This window comes from Camellia sinensis, chromosome 11 (genome assembly GCF_055761805.1).
Source record: "Camellia sinensis isolate YWXY chromosome 11, ASM5576180v1, whole genome shotgun sequence".
NCBI classification, from domain to species: domain Eukaryota; kingdom Viridiplantae; phylum Streptophyta; class Magnoliopsida; order Ericales; family Theaceae; genus Camellia; species Camellia sinensis.
Window position 1 is genome coordinate 166151234 of NC_138971.1, and position 27279 is coordinate 166178512.

The window sequence follows — 27279 nt, forward strand, 5'->3', positions numbered from 1 at the left end:
AATTCTATTATACACCTTTTATATCATATGTATCATTCTTATGTTGTTTTTTTTTTTTTTTTTTTTTTTTTGAGATATTATAAAAAAAGATTCAGGATTTCGAGTGTTTTTTAAATTAAACCTCATAGGTTCAATTTTGACAAATTAAACCCTAGAATTCTTCCGTGTTTCAATGTGAATCCTCCGTCTATATCCGTTTGATTGAAGTAACGGAATCTGAACAAAATTTTCAGTTTCAAGCACACATCTTCAAACACTTGTATCCCCATCGTCGTAACTCTGTTTCGCCTCATTTTTGCATCGTTGGATTTACCTTATTGCCTAGTTTTCATTACATCCCTCATATGCCTTGTTCCACCTCTTCGAAAGTTGGAAAAAAATAAGATTTTTCTTTCCTAAGAAAAATTTCAAATTTAAACGCACATGTTCAAACACTTGTATCTCCTTCGTCGTAACTCTATTTTGCCTCATTTTTTGGTCTTTGGATTCACTTCATGGCCTAATTTCCGTTCCATCCCTCATAAGCCTTGTTCCATCTCTTTTTGCATACTGTTGGAGCTCCGAAAGTCGGTCAAAATAATATTTTTCTTTTTTTGGACAAAATTTTCATATTCAAACCCACATATTCAAGCACTTATATCTCCCTCATCGTAACTCTATTTTGTCTCATTTTTGCTTTGTTGGATTCACCTCATGGCCTAATTTTCATTTCACCCCTCATGTGCCTTATTCCATCTCTTTTTGTATGCCATCAAAGCTCCAAAAGTTGGCAAAATATATATATATATATATATATATTTCCCTCCTCTATTTTCTATTTCCATGCTTCTTCCTTCCTACTTTCTTTCCACAATTATTTTCTTTTTTCCTTTTCCTTTATGGCCCTTCTACCGAACTCATGGTGGCCATCGAACCTCCGACGGTGGCAGTGTCATCGAGTATGAATGTATATAACTTACAAGAACGGAAAGAAACATAAGAGTAGGAGAAGGACCATGAAGGAAGAAGAAAAGAGAGAATAATTGTGGAAAGGAAGGAGGAAAGAAGAAGTATGGAGATATAAAATAAACGAAGAAAGAAAGAAAGAAAAATCTTATTTTTGGCCAACTTTCGGAACTCCAACAGTATGCAAAAAGAGGTGGAACAAGATTTATGAGGGGTGGAACGAAAACTAGGCCATGAGTTGAATCCAAAGACACAAAAATGAGGCAAAACGGAGTTACAACGAGGGAGATATAAGTGCTTGAATATGTGTGTTTAAATCTGGAAATTTTCCTAAGGGAGAAAAATCTTATTTTTTTCCAACTTTTGGAGTTCCAATGGCACACAAAAGATGTGGAACAATGTGTATGAGGGATGAAATGAAAATTAGGTAATGAGATGAATCCAACGACGCAAAAATGAGGTGAAATGGAGTTATGACGAAAGAGATACAAGTGTTTGAACATGTGTGTTTGAATTTGAGAATTTTGCCATATTCCATTAGTTCAATCAAACGGATATAAACGGAGGGTTCACATTGAAATACGGAAAAAACTCTAGGGTTTAATTTGTCAAAATTGAAACTATTGGGTTTAATTTGAAAAACACGCGAAGTCATAGGGTTTTTTTTTTTTTTTTTGTAATTTCCCCCTTTTTTTTAGTTATAGTTAAAAAAAAATTAATTATGACATTATTTTGAAATATTTAGTTATAAATTTTTTATATTTAATTATAATTTTTTCTTTTAATTATGACTTAAAGAGTATAGAGTTAAACTATAATCTCTCCACTTACTATTTTCTCATTTTGGGTTGGTTTGTGAATTGATTTTTTAAGTGAATTTTTTTATGTTTTTTATGAAAAAGATGGGTAAGAAAATAAAAATAATAGATTGACTTTTTGTATTATTTTTTTTTGCTTTTTATCTATTTTTTACATTTTTTTTGTAAAAAGATTGGGGTATTTGAGTTTTGCAGGCAATTTTTTGTTTTTAAACTTAATTATTTTAACAATATAATTTTATATTTCATTATAAATTTGACAATTTTGACCTACTTATCACAAGAAATTATATTTTAATTTAAGTTTGATTGATTAAAACAGTAGATCTCACCACTTTTGTGTCTCTTATTAAGAGACAAATGGATAAGTGTTCAATCTTGAGTAGTGTAGAACAATGTTCCAAGATCACTAAGTAATTTCTCACTTACCACTAAATTTTATCCTGCCCGATCAATGTTCTCTTAAACTATTTATATTAAAATCAGATTGGAACAAATATGAGGACAAGAAATTTGCCATCCCTTTCCCAAACAAGGCGGAAAGTCTCTCTCTCATTGCAAATTGTAATAGTAGTAGTTGAAGTAGTAAAAGAAGAAATAAGTGAAGGTTTGAGTGGTTCTCTGGCCCATTTCAAAATGGCATCATTATCTTCCACATATATGCACCAAACTGCTTACATATATATAGGTCGAACTGGGGAAATAAGTATGTTTAATAAGAGCCATATAATATATATATATATATATATATTATTCATATTAACAAATGTGGTTTTGTTTTGAGAACCATACAATATATATAATTCATATAACATGCCTACATAAAAATACTTTAATCTGTTATTTAGGTATGTTGTATTGACATTCAGCACTAATTTGTTACAAAAACCTATTCCATGGCTGTGATCTATGAGGTTTTTTCTTTTTTTAATAATACATGTATACACATCTTTTCTGAGTTTCAAACTTATTAATAATATATTTCTCGTTTTTGATAGTGGCTTACAAAATCCTTTTCTTTCATTAATTGTTTCAAATCAATTGTTTTGAAGTAAGAGTAGTTTTAAGAAATTGGTTAAAAATTGATTTTTTTTAAATTAAAAAAAAATATGTAAAAAAATAAAACGATGACGTGACCAAAATAAGTTAAAAGCCAAAATTAGACTTTCAGCCATATTCCTAAAATAACCCTATATTCACCCACTTGTCAAGTGAATAAAATTAAATTAAATTTCTATCACAATTATAACTTGGGAGTTTCCTTTTGGGCACCATAAACATTTTCAATTCACACTATTTTCTTGTTCCGATATTAATTATCGAACAAAAATCAATTATTTAGATACCCAATATCATTCCTGTCATATGTTATGGGCAAATTATCAATCTCATTGGATGCTAATACTCTTCTTTTAACTCTTTCATTTCCACCCTATTATTAGTTGACTTTTCATGAGTACTTTTTGACCTCTTTTCCCGCCCACTTCACTCACAGATGAAGAAAGTCTCTAATTTACTGAACCCATGCGTACTACATGTATATTAGATCATCATGTGAATGCAGACTATTAGTGAAGTTATTATGGAGAAATGGGCAAGAGTGACAACTTTTCAATTTATTAAGAGGGTAATGATAGAGAGTTTTAAAAATAGAACTCTAAAATCAACTCTACCGGGGTGACGGTATAAAACATAAAAATAAAAAAATTAGCACACACATCACATCATAATAGAATCCAGCTCATTAGAGCTCATGTTTTAAAATTCTAAAACATTTTCTTTTATTAACATAGAATATTTATGAGATTTTCTTCACTCACATGAAAGGAAATAATGAAATTAGAAATGAAGATTCCATTCCGTGCATAAGACTCTCACTAAAAATAATATCTGAAGAGGACAACATGCACGCAGCTTAACAGGTGAAAATTTATCCTTACTCTTATATTCCTAGTGAGTTGTACATATTGTAATCGACTGAAATGGTTAGATTAAAAAAAAGTTTTTATGTTTGTTAATGGAATACAGAAATCATTTATTTCCAAAAATAACCTCAGGCTTGTAACTAATTAGCGGAAAAATATAACGATCCTATCTAAATGTAGACCCTACTATTTTCTACTAATCACAAAAGTTCGTATTGTTGTGAATAAAAACGGAGTCAAATAAGTGATTATAGTAATGACTGTACATACATACATACAATTATTCTTTAATTCGTTTTATTTTTTTTAATTTACTAGGGACAAATATTTCAAAGGTGGTGGTGCTGCTGATAATGTGCAATCAAATGCAGAGAGACTTGGAGAAGGGGTTTAAAGGGACTCTCAACATTAGATTTGACTCTTAGATATCTGTGTTCAAACCATGTATAATGAGTGTGAGTGATGTACCCAAAAAAAGGTGAAATGTGAGAGGGAAGAGTTGAAAATGGTCCACGAAGCCTGAAAGCTCAGAGAGAGCCTTCTAAATGGTCCACAAAAATGCCCATAGGAAGAAGAGAGAGCTAGGGCCCACTAAGTCACTTGTAAACTGAAATTAACACTTCTCTTGAAGTTTCAACCGTCCATGCAATTAATCATTAAAAATTTAAAGAAAATACTATACATGAATAGAATTAATATCCCAACAGCAGTAATCCTATTTATTCAATCTTACTACACTTAATCACACTCATTTAATCTAATAGTCAAACATGATGCCACTGTAGCACGAGTTTGAGTCACTAGAATTCACCTTTCCTTCCACAAAATATATGAGAAAATTATATAATGACAATTTGTTTCTCATTGTAAAGAATTGTTAAGTCTAATGGTTCCTTCCTATCAACTCATAATTACCTCTCTTTTTGTTTAGGTAAAAAATGTGTTATAAATAAAAATAAATAAATAAAAATAAAATTACGGAATTTTTTTTTCAAATAATGTTTTCTATGTTTGGAGGTGGTGGCAGTGGGACAAAGGTAAAGGTGGTGGCGTCGTGGCAATGGTGTGGTAGTGATAGTGCGGTGACATTGATAAAATTTTAATCTAGAAAACATTTTTAACCTTTTAAAAGTGGAGAAGATTTTCTGTCTAGATAGGCTTATCTTTTGTTAACCATAGAAAATGTTTTCCATTAATTTTCATTTTCCATTATACCAAATGTCAAAAAATATAAACAATGTTTTCCACCTAAACAAATGAAGCATACATTGAAAGCTTCCTCCTTTACTTTTTATTAGATGGGGTCTTTTTTTTTAACACATCTTCTGTCCAACAGTGACTTCCCACTAAAAAAAGATGAACTTGAGGACACCTATATGTGTTCTTTTATAATCCATAGTTTGAAAAAATTTCAAAATCATTAGTTACCACTATGAAAAGTTAAATGGACTAATAATATGAACTATCACTGGTAGCTAGAAAACAATTCTACATGCAAATAATCAGCATTCAAAACCTTCTGTCTGTATTTCAATCACATATGTTAGAACACTAAACCTCCATGCATATGCACACACAAAACAACACACAAGTAGATTCAAATGTACATGGTCATTGAAAGCTTCCTCTTCTTTACTTTTTATTAGATGGGGTCTTTCTTTCTTTTTTTAACACATCTTCTGTCCAACAGTGACTTCCCACCAAAAAAAGATGAACTTGAGAATACCTATATATGTTCTTTTATAATCTATGGTTTGAAAAAATTTCAAAATCATTAGTTACCACTATGAAAATTTAAATGGACTAATAATATGAACTATCACTGGTAGCTAGAAAACAATTCTACATGCAAATAATCAGCATTCAAAACCTTCCGTCTGTATTTTTCAATCACATATGTTAGAACACTAAACCTCCATGCATATACACACACAAAACACACAAGTAGATTCAAATGTACATGGTCACAAATATATAGAAGTGAGAGACATAGCTTATGTGCTGGTTGGTCCCAGAAGAAAGCTAGTAGCCCACCATAGCTATGGGAAGCATGTGAACTTAGTGGGCTATGGTCAAGTTATGACCCAAGACTGTCCTTAAAAATGCTTGAGAATAAGGGTTATTATTTCCGGACCAAGCCCACCCGGTCAGATGGAATTTTACACTGCCCAAGTCCATACCCCAAGCAGGATGGCTTAGCCCGAATGAGGCTTGTAAAGCCTAGCTTCTACCCCTTGGCCCGTGGCCACTGGCCTAACCCATGAGACAGGTAAGAAATATGAAAATTTTAAAAAAAAAAAAGTGGAAAAATAAATAAATAAATAATAGACATGGATCATGGCCCGTTGGGCTAAGTTCACAGGCTAGCACATTGGCTCGTGAGAGGTGGCCTGACTCACGACCCCATTAAACAGGGCTTGGGCCTACGGTTTTGACATGGAAATCGGCTTGGCATGTTAGACTAAAGCCCATCAAACTTCAGCCCATGAGTGGGCTTGCGCGCCATTTTTAGGGCCCAATCCGGCCCAATACCGACCCTTACGTGAAAACTTGGTAAGGCTGAGGTCAATTACGAATGGACAATAATAGCCTCAATTTCTATGAATAATGGGCTTTCCATAGGCAATTAGGTAGGATATAGTAATACTTTTGACTTAGTTTCCCCTAAGAAAATGAGATCCCAAGAGTGCCAAACAATGTGAGGGGGGAAGATAGAAATAGAAGGATTATACCTTAATTTCCTTCTTCTTAGGCTTTTATTCATTGATACAGATGAAGTCACTGCCCTACATAATCATGAGTTCTGAAGCCATCATTACCAGTATTGAAACTTCTCTCTCTCTATCTCTCTATCTCTCTCTGTGAGGGCACCACCACATGGGTGCAGACCACAACATAGATTGAAACACCAGCCAACTATTTATACATATCACAATCCACTCTAATTCAACTCAGTGGTTCCAAAGCACTTTCTTCTTCTTCTTCTTCTTCTTCTTCTTCTTCTTCTTCAAAAGTAGCTTGTAGGAAAATGTGTACCAGTTCCACAGAATGGATTAATCCACCTCATACGCTGTTTGCATATACACGAAGACAACGATCAAAGCGACCTAAAGTTCAAGTTCACAGACTTACCAGGTAGTTTCACAAACATAAAGGTGATTTATTATATTGGTTCCATTTGTATTATTTCATTGAATTTGCTTATTTTGTTTAGGTCTCAATGCATGGGAGTGTGTTTGTTTCGCAGGAGGAAAAGAAGATGTGAAGATCAGAAGGTTGGGAAGGACATGGAGCTAAAGAACTTGAAGCTGTATATGAAGAACTTAAGCATTTTGGAAGAGAATGAGAAGCTAAGGAAGAAAGCTAGCCTCCTACACGAAGAGAACCTTGCCTTGATGTCTGAGATCCATAAGAAATTCACTCATTTCAACTGTCTCTCCACCACCCTTTTCCTCCTCCAGAACACTACTAGTATCAAATTATGAGGATCACTTTGCCTCTCTCTCTCTCTCTCTCTCTCTATATATATATATATATATATGTGAGTTGCATCCAATAGGGTTATGAAATGGGCTTTTTAAATACTTTTTTATGTTGTTAATCTCTTATATGAGAAAATTTCATAAGAGAATCAATAATGGTTGCCATGCAATCTCATTCGACCTAGTAACTGATGCATATGAGTTTTATGTTTCTTTTACTTTCTTTTCTTTTCGTTTCTTTACTTCTTCTTTTTTTATTTTCACATGATATGTAAGATCTATAAGATTTGGTTGTTGTGAAGTTACATGTTGATGAGTTTAAGGCAACCCATTTTGGAGTTGTCATGGCAATGAAATGATCACGGATTGAGTACTGTCTCTGAGAGAGAGAGAGAGGTCATATTAAAGAAAACACATCATACATTGAACACATCGTATTACGTCGCTTCGGGAAGAGAATACATCAAATAATCCTAATGGAAATAATCAAAGAGAAGATAAACAAAGGTACAATGTGTGAGAGAGTAAGAGAATGGAGAAAATGGCAAGACTCAATGAAAAAGTTGCACGAGGGTTTGAATTGAAGATTTTAAGTTCTAACATTAGTTAATTCCACGCTGTATTTATCCTGGTGGTGTATGGATCTCATTCAGAGTGAATACAGTAAGTACAGTACTGTGTGATTTTCTGTGAAATTTTTCTATACTTTAGTGTTTTTGTATTTAAATTTCAGGACCATTTCGAAAACATAAAAGCTGACAAAAGAAACTTTGATCCATTTCCTCAACAAAAAAAAAGCATGTTTCATTAAAATCCTACAACAACAACAACACCCTTTTGAATTCGAAGCATGCATTTTTCTACATTATTATCTTTATCTAAAATATCTGTGTTTATGTATATACATTATGTAATTTGAGGATTGATATCACACAATACAACAATCACTCATGTTAGACCTAACAATTTCTCTATGGCCTATTTTGATGGGCCAACACAACACGCAAAGGTCTATTTTATTCTTAACCTAAAAACCCCAGCCTCCTAATCCGAAGGACCTACTTTCAGACTCTGGACATGTTTGCTGCAGTTTATTCTAAGTTGTAAGCTGATAATATTTATAAGTAAAATCTAAAAGCACCCTTCCCCTAGCTTCATGATATTATTTTCAACTTTTTCAATTTATTTAAGCAACTGTTATCACACAACAAACGGTTTGACACAAACTCCCAACATAATTTTTTTTTTTTGAAAAAAAAAAAACCATAACCAGACCGTTTAAGCTTCAACAAACACAGCTCTATTTCATGCATTTGATGGCTTAATTAGAAACCACCAACCTCATCCGAAAGCAAATGGGTGCATAATGTTTGAGACATTGAGTTTATTTGGTTCACCAAATACCATTCACTATGCTTTCAAGATTTCATCGTACCAAATTGCAAGCAAACAATGTTAAACTAGTTTATTTATGATTTTCTTTTTTTAAGGGGAATGTTATTCACACTACCGTTTTAGTCTCTTGCACTTCCCTTTTTGTCATCTGCGAATTTTTACCTAAATATTTCATTCAAAGAAGACGCACACAAAAAAAAAAAAAAAAAAAAAAAGTGTAAGGGGTGGTTAAAAGAAGAGTGAATAACATTTCCCTGCTTTTATGGGGACTTCCCCAAATTTATTCTTTGTATCACAAATTCACAACTTTCTGGACAACGCTAAGCAATTTCAAATTCAACTAGTTTGATCAGATACACCGACATCTTAGCAGTCAAAATAGCAATTATAGTTGGCATAAAAGGCCTAGAGAGGGAGATGCTATTGTTGAAATACATATAATAAAATCATTAAAATAATCAAAAAACATAAAAGGGAGAGCCAGAAAGTCTAAACATGTGGTGATCTTATGATGATTTATCCAAACTTTTGAACAAATTGTATATTATTGCAACTAGGGAAGGTAAGGTCAAACCACTTTGTTGACAAACTCACCAGCTATGAGAGAGAGAAGTCATTGTCTCCGCAGATCAAAAATCTGCTTTCCCATCCAAATTTGTCCAATCAACCACAAGCATATGTGCTAGTTCATAGTATCAAACAAATCATTCTCCACCATGAATCAGGAAGCTTCGTGCTTGTTTCCCCTTTCCTACATTCACAAAATGTCATAATATTTTAAATTGGCACTATTGCCCAGTACTCAAGTATGATCGATGTTGGCTTTAAAACAAAACGAATCGCTTCTTACTTACCAGACTGAGAAACATGACCACTGGAAAATTCAATCCACAAACAGAATGTAAGATAGGAAAGCTCTATGGATTCTTTGAGCTTCCACCTGATGATTTGTATATACGGAATGCAGCGAAGCACATGGTGGCATTACCTATAACTGTCAGTGCTGCTTGAAGAGCCACCAATACCTACAACTCAATGAGAAACAGAGTCAAATGAGATGTCATGTATAGACATGGTAACACTTCAGAGTGAACTGCAAGACGAAAATTTGGATGATATACAGAGCAAGCATTATGCACTCAACAGATAATCTACAATACAGCTACTGTAATCTGAATTAAAGTGAGTGAGACAGATCCTAATTAAAAGCCTAAAAATTATGGGTTCCCCTACCATGGCTGCCCAATGGATAAACAATTTGTTTTGAAGGGATGGCAATTCCCAAGTCAACCTGCAGACCTGCTTCAAACCCATTAAAAAAGGGTTTGATGGCATTGGGCCTAACAGAATTACACCATATGCCCAAGTCAACTTGAATTTGGATACTGGGAATTGCAAGATATGTCATAAGACATGTCCAGTCAATTGAAATTTCATGCAAGTTGAGGAAAATAGGAAATAGTTCCTCGAGGCCAAATCAACACAAACCCTACTCCGGTAAATGTAATGCAGCAACCCCCCCCCCCCCCCCCAACACACACACATACTATGTTGCATAGACTTTTCAGAATAAATCAAATATTCGTATCAGACACCTGACACTTGAACAAGGATATGAGATATGTGTTGGATACTTTTCATCGGACACTTCTTATATATTTGTATTTAACACTATTATTGTATGTACATATTATTGTATAATTGCTATAAATGTCTTTTTGACGCTGTATGTTGCATGTAAAACTATTTTATCTCGCATAATAGATTAAAAATATAAAAATGTGATCTTTTTTTGCCTAGGCCGCGCGTCCTTAAATTTAAAATTTGATGAATCCAACCTCTAGATACACACTCGTACCCAACACCCATACTCGAGTCCATGTAACACATACCACCCTAAAAAATTAAAAATTAATCCCACATCTATGTGTGAATGCCAGCTACAAGAAGAAAAAAAATTCCTTGAAAAGATTACAAAGCCTGGCCTCCAAGACTGATTGTGAGCTACATTCCAAGGCAGGCAATAGTAAGCATAGATTCAGATTCTCTAATGTTGAAGTCAACAACATAGTAAACATCTAGCTGCTATAGATAAAAGCTTGCCAGCATCCCCTATAAGGGACTGTAGTCGGTCACTGAACAAGAATATACTTAAATCACAAGTGTATCACTGAAATTTCAATTATTGATATACATTATTATTTTATTTTTTTGATCAACAATTATTGATATACATTATTCCCTCCACCCTATGACGCATGGACACAAGACATGAAACGGATACGCAGATACGCAAATTTTCAAAAAACGGGGGACACGACACACAGGGAACACGTTCAATATATATAATTTTATTTATTTATTATATGTCTAAAATTGGGAAAAAAAATCATTGGAAGGTAATTAAACACACAAAATAACACAAAAAAATTAATAAACACATTCAACTAATTAATTTTTTCCAACAAATAAAAATAATTAGAGCTATGTATGTTCAGGTTAAGCAAACAAGAATACCCAAAAAAAATAGAAAAAATAAAAAGAGGAAAAAAAAGAGAGTATTGAGGTATAAATAAATAAAAAAGTAGGGTTTTTGTTATTAAAAAAAGGTATTTTAATACAAAAATATCTTTAATTAGGAACTACAAAAAGAAAAAGGAAATAAAAACAAAAACAAAACAGACAAAGGCGAGAAAGAGACGAAGCAGCAGGGGGGGAGGGAGAGAGAGAGAGACGAACTGCAAAAGAGATGAAAAATAGAGAGAGAGAGAGAACCTTCGAAGACCATCGAACTGAAGAATGAAGAAGAAAAAAGAAGCAAAGAAGAAGAAAGGAAGAACGAACGAACGACATACCTCAAAGCCCTACATCGATTCATTGGTTCTTCGCGCTCTTGGGCTTCAAAAGGTTCAGGTTTTTCTTCACCCTCTTTTCTCTTCTCTTTCTCTTTGTCGACGTTAGGGTTTAGTTTAGGAAAGTAAAATTGTGTTTTTACACATTTTACCCCATTTACAAGTTTTGAAATTATATTTTGTACCCCGTAAGTGTCCAAAATGTGTCCCGAACATGTCTGACTGCAAAAAAATTCAAAAAAAAAAAGGGGACACCTGTCGAACACTCATACGCTCCCTTCGGAGAGGTATCCATGCTTCATAGCCTCCACCCCTCCATCCTCCCAATAGTCCCTAAGAAAGAGGCAGTTGAAGGAATATTAGCAACCAAGTTTCATTTGTTCCTCTTTTTATGTATCTTTTTTGTAGTTCCCCACTTCAGTATATGTATTTTTTGAGGACTTTCCCACTACCAAAGATTTATGTGAACATTTTAAAAAGATTCTCTTATGTTAATATTGCTATCCAGCTATTTATTTTGTTGTCACTAAAAGGTGCCTTTAGTTTTTCTGAATTTATTTAGAACACGTTAACCTAGCGACAACACAACTTTCTGGAGTGATTATATCTGTGTAGTGTGTTCAAGGTCCATGACGATTGGTAATTTTATTTCCCAACCCCAAATTCAAAGGGTTTGAGAAGAACAGTTCCTTACTAAAAAGTAAAGTAGAAGTATGCCACAGTTTAGTCCCCATTGGATGGGAGTCTGATGGGTGTAGACCTAACATTTGACATAATATGCACAAAGGGGCAGTCCTTAACTTCAAACTCACAACCTGAAGGTTAATAGGCCGACTTTTAACCACCGAATCAGTGGCCCCCTACACTGAGCCAAAGAAGTACTAGTAGTATTTCTGAATATTAGTGCATCTCACAATTGAATATTAGGACAGGAGTTCGTGAACTTGAGCACCACTTTTGCCCCCTTATTCTCTTGATAAGTAACATACAAACTTATAAAACTAACTCCAAAAGTATTTCAAAGGAAGAATTAAACTTCCTAGATACCCACATATATAAGAAACCCACTTTTTTATTCATTTGGTGAATTGAATCCCCAACATGAATAAGAACTGGATAACATGAATAAGATTGTGTCTCCCAATATAGACTGTATATAGGGCTTGTTGATTCTTAAATTGTTTCAAAACACATATAAATAAATAAATAAATAAAAAGAAGAACATAGATGAAACGAGAGTAGGAGCAGTCTTCTGTTTCACCCAGAACACTGGGATTTCTTCACTAGTGTTGATTTATGTGGACTAATATCTTCTAATAATTGTAGGCTTGGGTTTCCCCAACTCCACTAAGAAACTTCAATCTATTTCACGCAAACTACCTTCTGGCATGCTTAGGCCTTCATACCATAAATTTCTTTTTCAACTTCCTTTATTCTTTTTGCTCGCTAGTGGAGCATAAAGATAACATTTTTATTTTTTTGGATATTAATAAGTGATAGCAATAAGACAGATGATGTGATGGTAGATAAGTTCGCCCACATGGCACATCCGTAACCAATACAAATTTGAGCAATCTATCCAAATTATAATTGTAAAACTTTTTCTAACATAATCCAGTAACCGTTAAGTCTTAAAAACGAAAATCAAGTCTTCCTACCTCAAGAGCCTCAGAGTTATAAAAGAAATGCCACGTGCATGCACAAAATGCCCCACCAAGCAAGGGTACCTAAAAAATGAAGAAAAAAAGAAAAGTAATTATGTATGGATTAATTTTGTAAAGAAAGCTATACTTCAAAGGAAATACCACGAGCAAGGAACTATATTTCCCCAGTGACCAATAGCAAGACATCACTGCATGGTTTATGGAAACTTAATAATTAAACATCCAAGCTGTATATTCCATTGTCAAAAAAGAAATATATAATTTGAAATCTACATCAAATTTAAAAATTATGACTCTATTTGAAGTATAAATACTATAAAATGAAAAGATTTCCATATTGAAGGGGTAATATTTTTTGTTCAAATTGATTTTACCAAGAGAAAGTCACCATTCACCACTACAGCACTGAGTAACCTATATGCAATCCAGCCAAAAGGGATATCAGTTTTACCAAATCATCCTAATAAAGGCCAGATTCTTAATGTCCCAGAAATTCCTTATTTCTGCTTGCACCAAGTGACTTAAATACTAGAAACGAATTAGAAGGAGGACAGGAATTTATTAGACAGAGGTAGCACATGGCAATGAAACCAGAATTTGCTTGGTTTTAGATGGCCTACAGCAAGTGTTATACAAATTGTCCCATAATAACTGATTGCAATTTACACACTTGAAAAAAAAAAAAAAAAAAGTAACTTGCGTTTAATAAGTTCACAGAAAATGTTTTTATTCATAAAATTTGATATTTCATTTATCTATTTACAAGTTGAAACAAACATCAGAGTAGGGGGGGGGGGGGGGGGGGGGGGGGGAACCCTAGTAAAAGGACATTAGATATCATTATGGCAACCTTCAAAAAAAAATATTATCGTGCAAATTTTAAGCATAAAGTTTGAAATTTCATAGATTTCCAGAAATTCAGAATAAAGGAAACAAATGCAATCTTTCAGATATGGAAACTTTTAATTAATTTCTAATCGCTACAATATTTTAACAAAAATAATCCAATAACAGGAAACATTTGACCAGCTATTGGGCACTGATAATTGCAGCTCACTAGAATGAAAGCCAAGAGCCTATTTGATATATATATTTTAAAATTCATACCGACTAATACAGGGAGGAAGTGGGAGAGGGTGAATGAGGGCAAATTGTCCCCTTTCAACTGACCTCCATCTGCCCATGGCAGGCAAGGGAGCAGCAGGGCAATATAACAAGGAGGGAAACAACAGGAATTGAAGAGATAGAGATTATGTTCTTATATGTTTTATCTACAGGATCTTTTTAACATTTCAAGAAATGAAGAAATGGCAAGACAAACATCTCGTGATGATTTTTCACTGATGAAAGTGATTCCTCTCAAAATAATTCCTGTTTTTCATTCTGTAATGACTCCATTTCAAAGAATAAAGTTGTGGCATCGATGTTATGGAAATCTGTAGTGGAAAATATCCACTCAATGCTCAGCCACAGAATCCCTCCCTTGATAATATGATATGTAAATATATATGCACACAAAATGAATAATAAAAATAAAAATAAATAAAAAGAGAAGAAGAAAAAAGCACTTTATCACTCATAATGTTGTAGCAGCTTAAAAATATATTTTGTAAACAAATAAATGCTAAAAGTTCCAATTGTATGGTGCTATGCTTCTCATGACCACTTCCCACAAGTCATCAAAAACAAATGGTGACCACACTTTTTTTGTTCAAACATCTATACTATCTATCTATACTATTACATAAAGCACACAACTAATAACTGGAAGCTGTCACACTTTCTTGTTTTCCAAGAATGCCCATAAAATTGTTAACCGCTAAAACTGCTAAACTGTTTTCAAATTTAACATCTTCCTCATTCATCAAACCACCCAAAAGTTAAAATCTACAATTGCAAAGGCATCGCATTTGCACCCACCGAATCACAAAAACACAATAACAAGAAAAACCCAACAGGCAACAAGCATTAAAAAGTTCAATAAAACTTAAACCACTATTTTTTTTTTTTAATTTTTTTAAAAAAGGGAAGAGATAAGTAAATGCATGTGAAAAAAAGGCACTTTCACTCACCATACCCCAAGAGAGCCCCTTCCATGATTCATACCCAGATTTCTCTCCATATTGCCATACTAACGCCATTGCCGTAACCCTTTCAAGTGCAGAATTTAAAAATCAATTAACAACTTCGAGAGAGAGAGAGAGAGAGAGAGAGAATTGTCACCATTCAACGACGCTGGAGACATGGATGGCCCAGGTGGGCAAAGAGAGGGCATTTGGGGGTTCATAGAGTGGCAAAGAAGAAGAACCCATCATCAATGGAAGCCCGGCAGCAGAGGCGGGTTCCACTACTAGGGTGAGGGCAAACCCAGCAGCACCCAAAAGAGAAGCAGCCATGGCTTTGTTGTTCTTGAATATACTGTAAATGATGGTTTTTGAGGAACGGGTTCGTTGAATTGGGTGAGAAACAATACCAATCTCATTGAATTTGTGAAGAGGAAAGGGTCTTTGAGAAGTCAGTAAGGTTGCAGCTGCCATGACTGTGAGCGAGGTGTGTGTGCGTGAAGCAACCCCCAATACAATTTGAGGCCCCGTTTCTCAGTTAAATACACACCATAAATAAATAAATAAAGGGTAAATTACATTGACACCCCTTAGGCTTATATTTATTATAATTTCTTCTCTCACTTTTTGAAAATTACATCCTCCCCTTAAGATTTAAAATTTCATTATAGTGCTCACTTAGTTAGTTGACTATTAAGTCAACTAATAGATTTTGCTGATGTCAGCAATTTTTTTAAATTCTAATTTTGCCTTCACTGGGTAAATTATGACACCCCTCACATTTTAGAAATTACAATCCCCTCTCCAAAGTTTAAAGTAGCATTACCGATTGCCCCTCGATTAGTATTTGTTGAAAAAAAATTTATTGAAAAAAAAAATTGTTAGTCAAATTTTAAATTTCTATTTAAAAATGGAGCTTTTTTGATAAATCTATTTTCTAAAAGTTTTATTCCATCAAACTCATATTCTTTTTGACTATTCCATTAGGTCCAATTTGAGATAAGAAGACCAAAATACCCTTTTCATCTACTTATGTTCCATTTAGTTCACATTATTTTCTTATGTTTCAATAAGTCCTATGGGTGACATAATTACCAAAATACCCTTAATGTGAATGTTCACACCGTCAATATAAATGTTTATATCGTCAATGTGTAGGGACCCGGCTCATGTTAATCCTCGTGGGTGCCCGGAAAAATTCGAGTCGGACCGGGCCGACCCACAAGCCAAAAAAATAGGCCCGACCCGGCCCGTTGATAATATGAATATTCACATTGACAAGTTAACATTCACATTGATAGGAGTGTAAAATTGGCCTGCGGCCCGTGGGCGGGCCGAAACTAGCCCGTCGCCCGGGGCGGGCCCGGGCCGGCCCGTTCACAATATGAATATTCACATTGACATATTAACATTAACATTAACATTGACAAGAGTGTAAAATTGGCCCATGACCCGTGGACAGCCCGAAGCCCGGGCCCGGGCCCAGATCGGGGCGGGCCCGGCCCGTTGACAATGTGAATATTCACATTGACATGTTAACATTCACATTGATAGGAGTGTAAAATTAGCCCGCGGCCTGTGGCCGGCCTGAAACCCGCCTGCGGCTCGTGGGCTGCCCTGGGCGAGCCCGGCCCGACCCGTTGATAATGCAAATATTCACATTGACATGTTAACATTCACATTGATAAGAGTATAAAATTAGCCCGCACCCCGTGGCTGTCCGAAACTAGCCCACGGCCCGTGGGCGGCCCGGGGCGGGCTCGACCCGGCCTGTTGACAATGTGAATATTCACATTAACATATTAACATTTACATTGATAAGAGTGTAAAATTGACTCGCGTCCCATGGGCGGCCCGGGCGCGAGCCCGGTCCGGCCCGTTGACAATGTGAATATTCACATTGACATATTAACATTCACATTGATATGAGTGTAAAATTGGCCCGTGGCCCGTGGGCGGCCCGAAGCCCGCCCGCTGTCCAGGGCGGGCCCGGCCCGGCTCGTTGACAATGTGAATATTCACGTTGACATATTAACATTAACATTGATAAGAGTGTAAAATTAGCCCGTGACCCGTGGGCAACCCGAAGCCCAGTCCCGGGCCGACCCGGCCCCGGCCCGTTGACAACGTGAATATTCACATTGACATGTTAACATTCACATTGATAAGAGTGTAACATTAACCCGTGCCCCGTGGCTGCCCGAAACACGCACACGGCCCGTGGGCGGCCGAGGCGGGCCCGGCCCGGCTTGTTGACAATGTGAATATTCACATTGACATATTAACATTCACGTTGATAAGAGTGTAAAATTGAATCGCGTCCCATGGGCAGCCCGAAGCCCGTGGGCGGCCCAGGGTGGCCCGGGTTTGGGTTCGGGCCTACCCCGGGCCGCGGGCGAGCTTCGGGCAGCGGACAAGTTTTACACTCCTATCAATGTTAATGTTAACATGTCAATGTGAATATTCACATTAGCACGGGTCGGGCCAAGCCCACCTCGGGCTGCGATCGGGCTTCGAGCTGCCCACGGGCTGCGGGCCAATTTTACACTCCTATCAATGTGAATGTTAACATGTCAATGTGAATATTCACATTGCGAACGGCCAATTGTATACTCTTATCAATGTGAATGTTAGCATGTCAATGTGAATATTCACATTGTCAACAGGCCGGGCCCGGCCCGGCCCAGGCCGCCCACGGGCCATGGACGGGTTTCGGGCAGCCACGGGGCGCGGGCTAATTTTACACTCCTATCAATGTGTATGTGAACATGTCAATGTGAATATTCACATTGTCACGAGTCGGGCCAAGCCCGCCTTGGGCTGCGGTCGGGCTTCGGGCCGCCCACGGGCTGCAGGCCAATTTTTCACTCTTATCAATGTGAATGTTAACATGTCAATGTGAATATTCACATTGTCAACGGGCCGGGCCGGGCCTGCCCCAGGCAGCGGGCGGGCTTTTGGCCGTCCATGGGCCGCGAGCCAATTTTATACTCTTATCAATGTGAATGTTAACATGTCAATGTGAATATTCACATTGTTAACGGGCCGGATCGGGCCCGCCCAAGGCCGTCCATGGGCCGCAGGCGGGTTTCGCGCGCGCCACGGGATGGGGGCCAATTTTACACTCCTATTAATGTGAATGTTAACATGTTAATGTGAATATTCACATTGTCAACGGGCCGGGCCGAGTCGGGCCCGCCCTCTTATCAATGTGAATGTTAACATGTCAATGTGAACATTCACATTGTCAACAGGCCGGACCGGGCCCGCCCACGGGCAGTGGGCGGGTTTCGGGCAGCTACGAGGCGCGGGCTAATTTTACACTCCTATCAATGTGAATGTTAACATGTCAATGTGAATATTCACATTGCCAACGGACCGGGTCGGGCCCGCCCCAGGCTACGGGCGGACTTTTGGCCGCCCATGGGCCGCGGCCCAATTTTATACTCTTATCAATGTGAATGTTAACATGTCAATGTGAATATTCACATTGTCAACGGGCCGGACAGGGCCCGCGCCCGGGCCGCCCATGGACCGCGGACGGGTTTTGCGCCACCACGGGACAGGGGCCAATTTTACACTCCTATTAATGTGAATTTTAACATGTCAATATGAATATTAACATTGTCAACGGGCTAGGCCCGCCCTGGCTCGCGGGCGGGTTTCGGGCCGCCCACGGGCCAATTTACATTCCTACAAATGTGAATTTTAAAATATGAATGTTCATATCATTAAATTGCTAATCGTTGAAAAAATATTTATAAGGGTATCAAAATTAAATATAAGGGCATAAGTGTCCAAGAAAATAATGTAAATCAAGAAAATGGACTTTATGGAATAAAACTATACATACATGGAACTAAATGGGTTAAAAAATTCCTCCATAGACTTCTTGGGTTAAAACACTTCTAAATTGGACTTATCAATAAAAATCCCATTTAAAAACCAACGTAAACTCATTTTTTGAATTTATATTTTTTTCCTTAAATTTACAAACTGAGACAATCATTTATAAACCAAAAAAAAATATTAAACAAGTTTTTATGTCAGTTTTTTTAATTTTTATAAATATAAATTGAAAACTAAAAACGAAATGGTTACCAAATAGATCTCATGTGGTAAAAATATCGTAAAATTAACAAATAATTAAATAAGTTACCAATGTAAGAAATGGCTTATCAAGGTTAAGGGTAAATAAGTCGTTTTAACTTAAAAGTTAACACCGTCAAATAATTACACTGACAGGGAGGTCAATGTAATTTCTCAAATGTGAGGGGAGGAACTGTAATAAACATAAATCTCAGGGAGTTTTAGTGTAATTTATCCATAAATAAAAGTGATTAAAAAGTTTTTATATATATAAAATAAAAAAAATTGAGGAAAATACAAATACATTCTTTAAAATTTATTTAAAATACGATTTGCTCCCTATAATTTTAAAATAACATCTCATTTTTTGAAAATTTTAATTTCATAACAAATGGTATCTTTTATTAATAAATCATCAAGTTAATCAACAATTTTAAATGATGTCAAAATTTTATTTTAATTAATAATTTAAGTAATTTTATCATTGTATCATACAGTAATTAAGGACTTTATTTTTTCAGTTAATTCTGTTAAATAGAAAATTTTGACGAGAGGATTTTTTTTTTAAAAAATCACATGAGATAATTTACATTTTAAACAAATCTTAAGAGATATATTTATAATTTATTCAAAAAATTAAAAGATCCATTATAGCATTGTTTACATTTGAAAATTAATGAAATTTGTATTCAAATATGTGAAAAATATATTATTTTACTGGAAAGATTTCATAACATTAGATTTTAGCTTAAAATTTTAAAAGTTATTAAAAAAGTCAACAAATATCAACAAGTTAAAGATTCATTTTCATTCACTCTATTTTTTACACATATTATTTGTTAAAAATTAAAAAAAAAAATCGTTTCAAACATATATAGTTTTTTTCATCTTATATTTTAATCAAAAAAACAAAAATTCACTAAATAAACTTATTTTCAACCGAAACCTAAGTTGGAGGTCTATCGTAGATTTATATTCTTAGGTATTGTTTGATAAAACTGAAACTGAATACTAAAAATTAAGTATTGAAAATTGAATACTTAATTTTTTAAGTTAAAAAACTGTTTAATAAAAATTTAAATATTAAATTTAAAATAAGTTGTTTGATATATAGAAAATCAAATTGAAAATTTATTATTTTTAAATTATATATTTTAATTTTTATATTGTGATGGTCGTAGCAGTACTGGTGATAGTAGTGGTGGTAGTGGCATGGTGGTGGTAGTGGCGGTGATAGCGATGGTAGTGGTGGTAAATGATGACGGTGTTTATGACAATGGTGATAAAGGTGATGGTAATAGTGGCGGCGTCGGTGGCATAGTAGTTGTGGTGGTAGTATTAGTGATAGTGGTAGTGGTAGCGGTAGTGGTAGTGATAGTGGTGGTAGTGGTAGTAATAACGATGGGATGATGGTGGTGGTTGTAATAGTGGTGGCGGTGACAATGGCATGGTGGTAGTGGTGGTAGTAGCGGTAGTGATGGTAGTGGTGGTGGTAGTAATAATGGCGATGGCATGATGGTGGTGGTACTAGCAGTGGTGGTGGTGGTGGTTTGTTTATAATAGTGTATATTGATACTTATATTTTCAATTAGAATTAAGTAAATTTTATAAGATTTAAAATTTTCTTAAATTTTAATTTACATTTTAAGAGACATTTAAATTTTTAAATAATATCAATTATGGTTATTAAACGAATTTAATTGATTATCAATTAATCAATTTAGTTTTAAATGCTAAATCATGTTATCAAACACTCCCTATAGGTAGATTATATTCTTAACCGATACCCTTACGGCGGTGGTTAACAAGACCCAAAAGCTAATAATTTAGCCTCCGTTTGGGAAGTGGATTAGTTTTTTGGCTTTTTTGACTATTTTAGCCTAGGGTTAAAAAGCCTGGTTTGGGAAGGGTTTTTGATTTTTTTGGCTTTTTGGTGAGGTGTTTTTCCTGTTAAATTATCAAACTGCCCTTTTTGTTTTTTTTTTTTATTTTGAGTTTGGATTTGGCGTATTTTGCTTAAATATATATATATATATATATATTTTAATGTTGGGTTTGAATTTGGTGTATGTTGCTGAAATTTTTTTTAAAATTTTTTTATTTTGGGTTTGAATTTGGCATATTTTGATTAAAATTTTATTTTTTATTTTTTTATTTTGGGTTTGGATTTGGCGTATTTTGCTTAAATTTTTTTTAAAAAATTTATGTTTTTTGTCTTTTTTTTTTTTTTTTTTACATTAATTAGTTCTTGTTCTTTATTTTTATTGGTATATAATAACTTTTTTTTTATGTATGTGTTTCATTTATTTGTAAATTACGTAGCGAATGGTAATTTATGTTTTCATGTTTTTTTTTTTAAATGTTTTTGAATGAGGCATAAAAAATTACGATTTTGTTATTTTCTTATTCACTCACATTAATTTATTTTTATATTTAAAAAATGGATTTTCTCTCGTTTTATTTATTTGTAAATGACGTGGCAAATGCTAAGTTCTGTTTTTTTCTTCTTTTTTTTTCCCTTTTTTTTTTGGATGAGGCCTATGTTTGTCATTCTTCTTTTTAAAATTTACGTTTCTGTGGAAAACGTTTTTATGTTTTTTTAAAATGACGTGGCAAATGCTAATTTACGTTTCTTTTTAAAATGACATGGCAAACGTTTTTTTATGTCATTTATTTAAAATGATGTGGAAAATCATATATTGCCGTGACACATGACAAAAAATGAGGGTCTGTTTTGATTTTTTTGTTGTTTTTAACTTGTATTTTTATGTTTTTAATTGACGTCGCACATGATAATTTCTGTATTAGTTTTTGTTTTTTTTGTTTCTTTTTTGTTTCACCTTGTTTTCTTTTTCGAAAAGGGTTTTTTATGTGGTTTTTGGTTTGCCGTAGTTAGGCATGTCACTAACAGAAAGGGGGTATATTCCCGTGTAAACACATTCTACTGATACATGATAATATATTTGCATACAGTCTGTTCCACGTGTGTTACAGATATTACAACCCTACGAAAATTAGGTCGACTATTATATATTTCCTAACATTCCGTTATTACGCATGTGGACGTTGCGAGACTTGTAACCCAAAATCATTTACTAATGTCTCACACAAGGCGACAAAAACTTCCTTCGGCATGCAAATATTTTCCTCAAATCGGCCCATATGGCCCGCATATAGTTCGGATATCCATGCATTCCCGGTCAGTATAGAAATGCAACAAGGCGTTTTAGCCATGTGTTTTTCATACCATTCTATCGCATACTGGCATGCTTGTAGAAATGTGCAATTGTGTTCTTGTTGCACCTGAACTGCCATTTGATTAAGCATTTCCCTTATTCCGTCATTGTTGCTTCCATCCCAGGGATTCATTACGTCTTTGTTGATGCGTAACCTACAAGAGTGGCACTCTTTCAATCAGTTTGCTTCCCTTTCATTGAGTCAAGTTATTTGAAAAATTATAATTACAAAATGCCGACATTGTTTTTAATGTAAGTAATGCCGTCACAGTATTTCATTAGTAACGCATAATGATATGAATTGCACAAATTGTAAACCTGTTCAACTTGAATTTACAGGGGGACCATGGTGGTAACAACCACAAAAGTTGACGTCAAAGTAAACTAACAGTTAAATTTGCAACATATAGACATACAAAAGGTAGCAAGCAAATCCGTCGTTGCCTGTCTAACAAATAGCCATACATCTAATTTAAACAAAAGTATCCCATTCATTTCTCAAAAAGCATGCACAACCATGCTTCTATTCCGTCAACACATGCACTGAACTAAAAGTTTTGTTCACCATAGGTAGCAAGAAAAACACAAAAAGGAATAAAAACATGCACACACAACCATCCCGTTTTAATACAGTAACATAAGTAAAAGTTTTCATTATACAAGAGAAGGACACGCATCTTCAACACTCTTAATACCGCTACATCACATCCGGCGAGCCCCAAACAGGTTTGCAAAAGGCGCCGACGCAGTACACTGGAGCTGCTTCTGTGTAAGCCACCCTACGATAGAGTCGTCATCAGGCTGGCACATCATCACCTCCTGCAAATCGGCGTTATCCATAAGTGTCGAGGCGAAGTGGAATAACGATGTACCAAGCAGGAATGGAATACTCGTCAGGCGATGCATGCACTCCGAAATAGTATACAGCGATTCGTTACCTATGAGGTGCCTCACTGTAACCTGCTGATTCTTCGTACGCATCACATCTGTCAGATTGTTCATGCTTTCCGCAATGACTGACGCCCCACTTGTTGCCTTCTTCGACTTTGAAACACTACTTGATGGCGTCTTTCTCCTTTTTCCCTTTTCAATCGGAACATGCTCCAATGAAGAATCTGAATCCATATCCTGTACTCCTGTGGGTATTGGATCAGCAAATGGCTGGGCTCCCAAACTGTGCACTGAATCAGATGAGTCATCAGCAGCTTCAACAAGTTTCTCTCCCGGGGTCCAATGGTGCTTACCAGTAGCTGATGCCCCTATGAAGACCGTCTCCATCAACTCACGATGTTCCAAGGTTTTTTTTCTGAACTTGGCACATACCTTGTTTATCTGTAGAAATGGAGATATATGAAAGAGAATTACGTTACATTTCATATAATTAAGTAAAATTTAACTACAAAAGTTAAAAATGTATTGGTAAATGACAAATATGAAACTTGTTTGTACATGTAGTTACCGATTCCATCTTGTCCCACCACTCCTCAGGTGCTTAAAACATGCCGGTGTCACAGTCAAACCCTATCCTTGACACTCCTTTGCTTGAATCCATCAACTTTGTCCACGTTTGCCACTATTTCTTCAAACTCATGTACTTATTCTTTAACTGTTTGAGTCCATGTTTTCTTCCTGTTTTTTTCTCAAATTTCCTTCCCAAGGACTTGTACCCTGCTTGGCTGAGGACTAGGAATGGGCGATTTCCTTTAGTAATCTCATTTAAAATCAATTGCAGGAAAACTCGAATTGAGTCACTGTCCCATGAGGCCTTGTGGCTGAACTGATTATGTGTCTCTTCAAGACTGATTGACTTGTCAATGACAGTGCCTTTGCTTTTGGATTGGGTACGCGGAGAAGTACGGATGGAAGCCATTACTAATGTACAGTTACAAAAGATTACCATCACACATTCGGTTGTTATATGCAAACTCATAAGACATTTACACATTAATAACAACAAATAGAGAGATAGGATGCTAAATTAGCCAGCATATAACCATTGCACATTAATAACATACGTACACAGGTTCCATGGAAGTTAGTAGTCGACATACTTATGATATTGATTCATACATCTACTGTTTCGTACTGGAGGAAGGCCTAGGCAGCTTAAAGTCATACTGAAACATACAACCAACATACTAACGTATTTGTACATATTGACAACATCGTAACGTTGCTTACATACGGAACAACAAAATGACAACGACAATGCATAGCACATACACAATGGTCTTAAGGACACACAAGGATTGTTGAATGTCTATGACATCAGCCTGTAATTGCATGACAATTTTGTCTCTAGGTGACGCATAGTCTTGGTTCTCTCGCCTTGGTTCTTCGCACTAACCAATCCAACTGACACAAGGCTGATGAGTGGAAATGATGGAACTATTAGTCAATGGGTTGTTAATGTTCATGCAGTTATGACCGGTAAATAATGGTCACTCACCATAGGGCGGGGACATGCAAAGTAACAACGCCCTGGATTTTTGGTGGACTTGGAAATCCTAACAATACAGGGGCCATGTCCACAAGCACACATTTGTTGTGGCCATGTACTGGAAGTTGCAGTAGAGGTAAAAAAAGCCATGCTATGCTTTACAAACATTCGGAAGTGAGAATGAATCATGTAAGTAATTAGGTTGTGTTATCCATATATCAGGTTACCAATGCTAGGCATACATAAATTTACATTTCTTTCAGATTTACCAATGCAACATTCATGGGTTTTATTCAGATTTACCAATGCTAGGCATACATAAATTTACGTTTCTTTCTTCATTCACTACTGTACGTTACCAATGTTACAAAACAGAAATTTGTAGCATAGTCACCGATTTAATTCACAGAACCCATTCACAGTGTCACAGACTCGCAGATGTGATTCACAGACTCACAGATGTGATTCAGAGATTTCATTGACAGGACACATTCAGAGACTCACAGACTCACAGATTTGATTGACAGAGTCACAGATGTAAGAAATGATTTAATTCACAGGACCCATAAACATTCCTAATGTTTCGTCTTTCATTCACAAAATCAGATTAGAGTTCAGCATTCACAAATCAATAGACATAACTGATCTGAAATGTTTTATTAGGTAATGAAGTATAAGAAATGCAAGCTACAAGTGTTTACGAGAATGAGAATTATAAGAAATCAACTTCAACTTCTGATATGAAAATGTTGACAGAATTGTATGGCATTCACAGATTGAACTTTTCATTTCTTTAACATACATGATGGAGAGATGTGATTTCATGAACTTTCCATTTCATTCACAAACTCAGTGATGTGATAAACAGAATCAGAATATAGCTCAGCATTGACAAATCAATTTGAATAACAGATTTCATTCACAGGAACCAAACTAACAGTTAGATTTCATATTTCATACACAGAATCAGAATAGAGCTCAGCATTGACAAATGAATATGAATAACAGATCTGAAAGGTTTTATTAGGTAATGAAATATAAGAAATGTAGGCTACCAGCTCAATAATAAACTGTCTCTTATAAGAAATCAAGTTGAACTTCTGATATGGAAGTGTTCACAAAATCAGATGTCGTGGCACAGAGTGACCAAAATGCTAATTCTGTTGTTTATAGAGATACATGGAGACAGGGTGTTTGTAAATTTTTCATGTTTGACATGGAGCCATTGGCAGAGTTATGAACACAGAAAGGTCGTATTCAGACAACTTGCAAATAAATTGGTATACAAAACACAGAATGATAGGGTTTATGATTGGGAAAACATATGAACTGCCTATAAAAATTGCAGATCTCAGAAAATAATTTGAAGAAAATAATTTTGATTTGAGAAGGGAACATAATTTTGAAGAAAATAATTTTTAGGCACAACAGTGAGTTTTATGAAGAAAAAAATTTGGATTTTCGATTGCAGATCTCTGAAAAGAATTGGCAGGAAGAAAATGTGTTTTGAACTTGCAGATCTCTGGAAAATTGCAGATTTGTGAAAAAAATTAAGAGGAAACAAAACCAGAGAATGGGTGTTACTCTTTGAAAACATAGGGTATTTGATTCAGACATCGTAATGCGAAGAAAATGTGTTTTGAACCAGTAATCGCCCCTCTTTTTTATTTTCCATGACAGATTAGAAATCGGACTGAGGTTTTGCAAACCGAACAGACAGAACGGTGGGTTTCCCAATCTGGAAACCAAAATGGAAAAAATGTAACCCAAAGTCGATTCCATCTTGTAAGCAGCAACAAAAAATTCGTTGCAAAGATCAAATCACAGATCGGGTTGAAGAAAAGGGCACTGTTCAAACAAACCCCCCAAACAATAAAAAGGAAAACAAAAAAAAAAAAGGGGAAAGCTTGGTTTACCTTCAAATTCCAGATCTCTGAGAGCCTGAGTTGCAGGGTCGCCGTAACAAATTCTTAGTCCGGTGGTGCACCAATGTCAATTCCTTTGTCGTTCTTCTTCCCCTCAAGCGCAGATTGGATCGTCTCCTTTGCTTCAGCTCCAAAGTGGATGCCCTAACTGGTGCTTCGTGTGTTTGAGGGTGTGATAGTGTGCAATCCGACCCAGGAGTAATTTGGTAATTTCACCCCTCCTTGTATGTAAGATACAATTCAAACGGAGCATGAGGTGTGTTTTGTCGCGTTGTGGCTAATTTAGCCAATTTTGTCGTGTTCTGGCTAAATTAGCCCACAACCCTCTTGCCAAACACACGCTTACTATTCTATTGTATATAACTAAAAGAAAATAAACGATATATTTTTATTTTATTTTATTACATTTAACTTTAAAAAAATAAACGATACATATATTTTTAA

General features: G+C 35.4%; 2 protein-coding genes across 7 annotated transcripts; both read right to left on the reverse strand.

Moving 5' to 3' along the window:
• Positions 1-8872: 8872 nt before the first annotated feature.
• LOC114273369 (YCF49-like protein) lies at positions 8873-15675 on the reverse strand. Of its 3 annotated transcripts, none has more exons than XM_082896034.1 (6): positions 15306-15675; positions 15155-15233; positions 13077-13145; positions 11421-11750; positions 9420-9590; positions 8873-9316 (listed from the first exon to the last, which is right to left on the reverse strand). In XM_082896034.1, the coding sequence occupies exons 1-4, from the start codon at positions 15617-15619 to the stop codon at positions 11652-11654; spliced, it is 561 nt and encodes a 186-aa protein (XP_082752160.1). In that variant the 5' UTR covers positions 15620-15675; the 3' UTR covers positions 8873-9316; positions 9420-9590; positions 11421-11651. The 3 variants fall into 3 exon arrangements, with proteins under 3 accessions (XP_082752160.1, XP_028070933.1, XP_082752159.1); XM_028215132.2 differs by having other exon boundaries at positions 11673-11750; positions 15306-15674; XM_082896033.1 differs by lacking the exon at positions 11421-11750 and having other exon boundaries at positions 15306-15674.
• A 7263-nt stretch (positions 15676-22938) lies between these two features.
• Positions 22939-27114, reverse strand: LOC114273367 (uncharacterized). Of its 4 annotated transcripts, XM_082896031.1 has the most exons (4): positions 26827-27114; positions 23920-24342; positions 23409-23802; positions 22939-23289 (listed from the first exon to the last, which is right to left on the reverse strand). In XM_082896031.1, the coding sequence occupies exons 3-4, from the start codon at positions 23746-23748 to the stop codon at positions 23267-23269; spliced, it is 363 nt and encodes a 120-aa protein (XP_082752157.1). In that variant the 5' UTR covers positions 23749-23802; positions 23920-24342; positions 26827-27114; the 3' UTR covers positions 22939-23266. The 4 variants fall into 4 exon arrangements, with proteins under 4 accessions (XP_082752157.1, XP_028070927.2, XP_082752158.1 ...); XM_028215126.2 differs by having other exon boundaries at positions 22939-23802; positions 23930-24342; positions 26827-27029; XM_082896032.1 differs by lacking the exon at positions 23920-24342 and having other exon boundaries at positions 26827-26997.
• Positions 27115-27279: the final 165 nt, after the last annotated feature.